Genomic DNA, 6000 nt, shown 5'->3' on the forward strand with positions numbered 1-6000 from the left:
TTGGATGTATTCTCTTTGCTACATTAGCAGTGCAGAAAGCAACATCTAATGAAGCATGCTCAGAGGCCAAGAGACAATTTCTCTTTCCCAAAACATGTTTAGCCAGTAAATAAGCAGATACACACTGTGAGCTCAAAAGTAAGGAGATACAGGGCTTGAGACAGAAGAAAGACAAACATTGGGAATGAAACTGCAATCCAGAGGATGAAGCCTATCCCCACAACCAGCATTTCCTGACAGTGTAGTGAACACATATCCTTATAGACCTCTCCTTTACAAATAAAGTCCAAAAAAGGGGAAAAAATGAATGCACAAAATTTGGATGAAAATAAATTACTGATTATTACTGCTCCTACTTTGGAGAATTAGCTAGAAGTCAGTGATTTTGATCTACTCATGACTTAGTAGCTGGATGGGAAAGAAGGAATGGAAGGAAAATAGGTCATCAAGTATTCAGGAAGTAAACACACTCAGTTATGAATTCTACATGGCCAGATCAATTACTTCTAATACCTGTCACCTATGAAAGACTTGAATTATCAGCTTTGATGTACTAAGCCTTTCATGAACCACAAAATCTTGTTTAGCCTAGGAATGCTACTCTTCTCCCTTGGATTTGTGTGTGGCCACTTAAAATGTTAAGAAAGAAAAACACAGGAAGAACACCTTTTTTTTTGCTAGTTAATTGTAGCACTTTGCTGTCCCTCCCTTCCCCAGGAACTTTAACACTGATTCATCTCTCAGATGCAGAACCTGATTAGTATAAACAGCAGTTACCAGGGTCATCATCTAATCCCTTACTCAGTAGATACACACTCATATATATATCATATACGTTCACATACACCACTTTCCCTTGCTGGAAGACAGTCACAAGTGAATTTTTTTCACAATCCAAGTCTCATTCTATGGATAAATTCAATCTGGCAGTTTGCAGTTTGGTTTGGATGGAATAGGAGAACAAAAGAAAGAGGAATGGGCTTAGGTAATGATTGTCTTCTCTTTTGTTGGGACTAGAAACAAGGATGAGTGAAGAGGCAGAAGAAAAAATGGTGAAATATCTTTGAGGGGACTCATAAAAAAGTGGTAACTACAAAAAATGAGTCTCTTTAAACCAGGGACAGACAAAATTTGCTTTATAAGGAACAATATGTAATGATGCATTAAATATTTCTCTGCAAGGTGGAAAATACATGACTAGATGTTCACAAATATCTATTGAAAACATGTTACTAAATACATACTAGTTCCACTCCGTAGAGTTAACTCCATCTTCATCAGCATATGCTACCTCACCTCGAAAAATTACACTATCCTTCAGTTCCACACCTCCAACATTTGATTATTCCCCCTTCTCTATCAAAAATCTACCAGCAACCAAAGTAAGGTAGGATGTAATAGTACGTCATCAACTAACTCTGAACAGTTAAAAAAGAGTATTTCTATCACATATCCATCCTAGAGACTAAGGGGGGGAAAAAAAAGGCCATATTATAAAAGTATGTGATTCAGCAAACCCTGGGATAAATTACATTGAATTTGTCATTAAAAGCAAGTTAGATTAATTGATGGACTCTGGTGAATTATGCTCGTTCTTGTTTTTTCTTCAAGTTTGACTTTCTTTTTTAGTTAATCTTATCTATCACAATACAGCAGAGCTAATTTTACTTAGCAAGAAGAAAGAAGGAAGAAGAAAGGACAACAGGGAAGTGAAACACTGTCTGCATTCAAAATTCTTTAATTAGTATAACACAGTCCATTAAGTATGGTGGTTTCAAGATACCATATAGTACATTTTAATCTGATATTAAAGCAAGAACATAAGAAGCCAGCCATACTGTAATCCATTTCCTTACTGATATTACAATGCAGTTGAAGATACTTGATATATGAATTCCATCTCATTCCCTTACTGGATAATATGTTCCACATTAAAAAGGAAGCAAACTGCATTCCTCAATATTTGCTCAGCGATATGCCAAATGAACTGGCAGAAAGAACAAATTACTTCTGCTCTTAGGCAGGGTGGATACTATTCTTAGGTTATCTGAAAGACTGCTGGTGCAAAAGCACTACAAGGAGTTCATAAGCAGAAAGAGGCGGGGGGCTGAAACCACACAGCATCATAGGTTCTCATTCCAAACCATACCTTGGATAACTGATGATGGACATGGCATGCTGTAGCCAACAGCTCCAGTTACATAACACAGGCAAGGAACCTCAGGCCAGCTCGCAATGGACAGCCAGCCACATGCTGTCACACAAGTCAGAACTGAAGCCAAAGAGCAAGAGATCAAGGAACACTCCATATCCATATCCATATCCATATCCATATCCATATCCATATCCATATCCTATCACAGCAGATAGAAAATTAATTCAGGAAGTAAGACAGACTTTTATTCCATAGAATATGAGTCACAGAATTTCACAATGGGTAAGGTTGGAAGGGGCAACAGTGGGTCACCTAGTCCCACCTCGCTGTTTGAGCAGGGTCATCCCAGAGCACATGGCACAGGATTGCCTCCAGATGGTTCTTGACTATCTCCAGTCGGGGAGACTCCACAGCCTCTCTGGGCAATCTGTTCCTGTGTGCAATCACCCGCACACTAAAGAAGCTCTTCCTCATACTCCAGTAAAGAAGCTCTTTCTCATATTCAGGTACAACTTCTGTGCATCAGTTTCTGCCAGTTATCTCTTGTCTTACTACCCGGCACCACTAAGAAGAGCATCCCCTTGACATTCTCCCTTCAGATATTTATATACACTGATAAGGTCCCCTCTCAGTCATCTCTTCTCCACACCTCCTATCACACCTCCAAAGTGCCTTCCTTCAGGGCACGGTTTAAGACAGGTGGTTGTACTCTCATTCCCAAAGCTAACACAGGACCACCATGCAGCCCAGAGAACAGAAATTAGAAATGAGGGCTCCTTCATACAGCTCTCAACAATTCCAAACCATCCAAGCAGGTTTTCTGAAGTGTCAAAACTCATGACCAGTTCTACTACCCTACATCCAATAATTTACTGGCTAATATATAGAAAATATTGTCAAACAAGAGGAAGGATGGTTATGTGCAGTTCATTACATTTAGACAGAAGTGCAACTCCAGCAATATAACACATATTTTTTTGTGTTATGTCATATTTTAAAACACTATTTCCTCACCGGGAAAAGACAAATCATCCTTGCTCTGCAGCTAAATTACTAAATATTTTAAAAGTCTCTTTGTATATACAGCAATTAATGCAAAATCCAGAGTTCACTTAAAAAGAGTAATTAGCAAGAGCAATATTTATTTTTAGGTATCAAGTCAATTTGTCAATCAGTCTGTTCATTGCTCATAGTTAAATTCACAAGTTTTATTTCTGCATTTGCTGCACATCAGTAATATTTTTTCAGACATTTTATTAATAAAAATAATTAATACAGCAGTTGTTTTTAAAACAGTTCCTATACTTAGTGACTTAGATCCATGAGAACTTCCAAATGCTCTGTATATTCTGCAATTGATGGCCACAAGCTGCAACTTAGAAGCTGATTAAGAAAATTTAATCAAGAGGAGGGCAATGCAGCAGTAGAGCAGGTCACATAGAGAGGTTGTGAGATCTCATCCCTGGAGACTTCTGAGCCTCCTGCTTGAACCTAGATTGATATCAACACCACATAAAGTCTGCTTTGGCTTTGTCCAGTGGGAAGTCACACTTAGAGGAATCCAGATGTCTCTTCAAAATATATGATGATTCCGTGTCGGGGTAGGGAATTTCCAGTGGGTTGATAATTTTTATTTCACATTTTCCTTGGCTTTCTGCTTACAACATCTCTCTCTTCAGGCTCCAGAGTTTAAGTACCTAACACTTAATAGAAACAAAATAATCTTCCAGAAACAATCTTATTACTACCATGTTGCCATGTTAACTTGTCTGAGAATTCACTAAACACAATTACCAATAGCAGGCATACTTCAGATACCCCAAAACATTTAGCACTGGATTTTACAAACCCTTAGACATATGGAAGTATCGAGATCATAAAAGTCAAGTAGAATTAAATAATTTTTGTGTTCTATCACTATCCTTCTGGAAAGTGATGTAGAATAGGGGTTTCATTTGTTTCTTTTGTTTTGGATTAGTTTGTTTGTTTACAGAACTGAAAGTAAAGAACCAATTTTTTAGACCAAACATTTCAAGAACTGAGCTTTTAAGTAGTTATCTGGAAATGTAGTGCCTTAATCCAAAACTTCAGGTATTCTACTTATTCAATAGCTCGAAATTAAGAGAGAATAAGCATAAATACCTACCACGCACCTGCCAGTTCTCAAAAGCTTGTCCTTCACGTACAAGACACAGAGAATAACTTAGGTCAATCTACATTAGAAGGTTATTCTCACCACAAACGTGCATGTTGATTGTTTCTATGTGCAGAGAGCACATTCAATAATTCATGAAACAAAATAGTTTTCTCGTTCACCTGTGTTTTATGGCTGAATTTGCTCGGTTTGGGTACAGATGGTCAGAACGCGACTCTCAGGAGGCACCTCTGGAAGGTTTAATCCCACCCCTCGGGCACCGCCGAGAAGCAGGAACGCATCCTCCACCGCAGAACGGCCTCGGCGCGCCCGCTCCCTGCGCTCCTGTGCCCTTCGCACGGCGACTTCGAGCGCAACTCTAAAAACTTAAACGACTTCACCCCGGTGACTGATGGATTTCTAGATAAAGGGCGTGTTGAGGGCAAGGCGCGCTGACACCACCCTGCAGCAGCCGCTCCGGCAGCTCCCCGCGCCCTGCCCGGCCGTGCCGGCCCCGCTCTACCTGTTGCGGGCCGAACGCCAGGGCGGGGCGGCACCGGGAGCGCAGCGGGACGGAGAGCGCGGGATGGCCCGCGGGGGGAGCGCGCACGGCGGGCAGGGCAGCGGGGAGGCGGGGGCTCACCTTCTGCTGCCGGCGGGCCATGTCCGTGGGCTGCTTGGCGTTGAAGGGGTGCGCGATGCACCTCGCGATGAACACGTAGAGCTGCAGCCGGAGCCGCTTCTCCCGCTCCTCTCGCTGCAGGCGCTCCTGCTCCTCCCGGCCCTCGCTCAGCACCGAAGGGCTGGGGCTGGCTGCCCGCGCCGCCCCGGCCTCCCTGCCCCGCGAGTCCCGGGGCGCCGGCGGCAGCGAGCGCGGCGAGCCGCCGCCCGCCGCCACCAGCACGTCCCGCCGCTCCTCTTCCAGCAGCTCATCGGACTCCTCCTCGCTGGAGGAAGGGTCCAGCATCGCTCTCGGCGGGCGCGCCCCGCGGCCGGGCACGGAGCGAGGCGGGCAGCGGCGCGCACCTTTCCGGACACGTCGAGTTTACACACGGACTGTTTCCGACCGGCGGCGGCCGCCGGGCGGGAGCGGCGGGGCGGGGAGCAGAGGCGGGGTTTGGGAAGGGGGTCGAGCCTGGCTTGTCGTGGGAATTGCTCCGAGCGGCTCCCGGCGGAGGCAGAGGCGGGACTGGGGCCGGGCTAACATCTCCGCCCGCCCGGCGAGCGCAGCGGCCCGCGAGTGTCCGGGACGGGCCGGGCGGGCTGCGCCGGGACTGCTGTGACACCGCAGCTGCCAGCGCACCCCAGAGCACAGCTCGGCACGGCTCGGTTCGCCTGCCAACAGCAGGGCAGCCGCTGGCCTGGGAGCGCTCGGCAGCGCTGCTCCGCTCGGGCCCTGCCGGTCCTGGCCGCGGCTGGTGCGGCTCCTTGCCCCGCGTCCCGGCCAGCCTGGGGCGCGCCCGCCGCTCGCCAGCCGCTCGGACACACGGCGGGGCTCCTGCTGCACCCCGAGCCCCGCTGGCATCCTCTGCCAGCTGTTGGTGGGGGAACGAGAGGCATCTCAAATTGCCCCCCAAAAAGGAAGCCACCGGAGATTTGCGTTTCTGAGGTGGCGGGTGTGCTGATGCTGAAGTGTACACTGCTCTCGCAGGTTACTTCTGTTGAGAGCTTGCAGCCACAAACAGGTAATTCACATCTCTCTGAAATCGTT

The 6000-nt window shown here is 46.1% G+C and overlaps 1 protein-coding gene and 1 long non-coding RNA gene across 9 annotated transcripts in view; both read right to left on the reverse strand.

Moving 5' to 3' along the window:
• CADPS2 (calcium dependent secretion activator 2) overlaps positions 1-5320 on the reverse strand; it is a 292254-nt gene extending 286934 nt beyond the window's left edge. For 6 of the 8 annotated variants that reach the window (XM_033057247.2, XM_033057244.2, XM_033057242.2 and 3 more), the window contains exon 1: positions 4933-5319. In XM_033057247.2, coding sequence (XP_032913138.1) covers positions 4933-5256 — 324 coding nt within the window. In that variant the 5' untranslated portion in view covers positions 5257-5319. Of the gene's footprint in view, positions 1-4932 lie in introns of all 8 variants that reach the window. The other 2 variants (XM_033057248.2, XM_033057245.2) reach the window with 1 other exon arrangement.
• On the reverse strand, positions 1723-4738 carry LOC116995026. The gene is made up of 2 exons (XR_004417639.2): positions 4472-4738; positions 1723-3858 (listed from the first exon to the last, which is right to left on the reverse strand). It is a non-coding gene; the product is annotated as an uncharacterized LOC116995026 (long non-coding RNA).
• Positions 5321-6000: the final 680 nt, after the last annotated feature.

The sequence above is a fragment of the Catharus ustulatus genome, chromosome 4, assembly GCF_009819885.2.
Source record: "Catharus ustulatus isolate bCatUst1 chromosome 4, bCatUst1.pri.v2, whole genome shotgun sequence".
Lineage (NCBI taxonomy): Eukaryota > Metazoa > Chordata > Aves > Passeriformes > Turdidae > Catharus > Catharus ustulatus.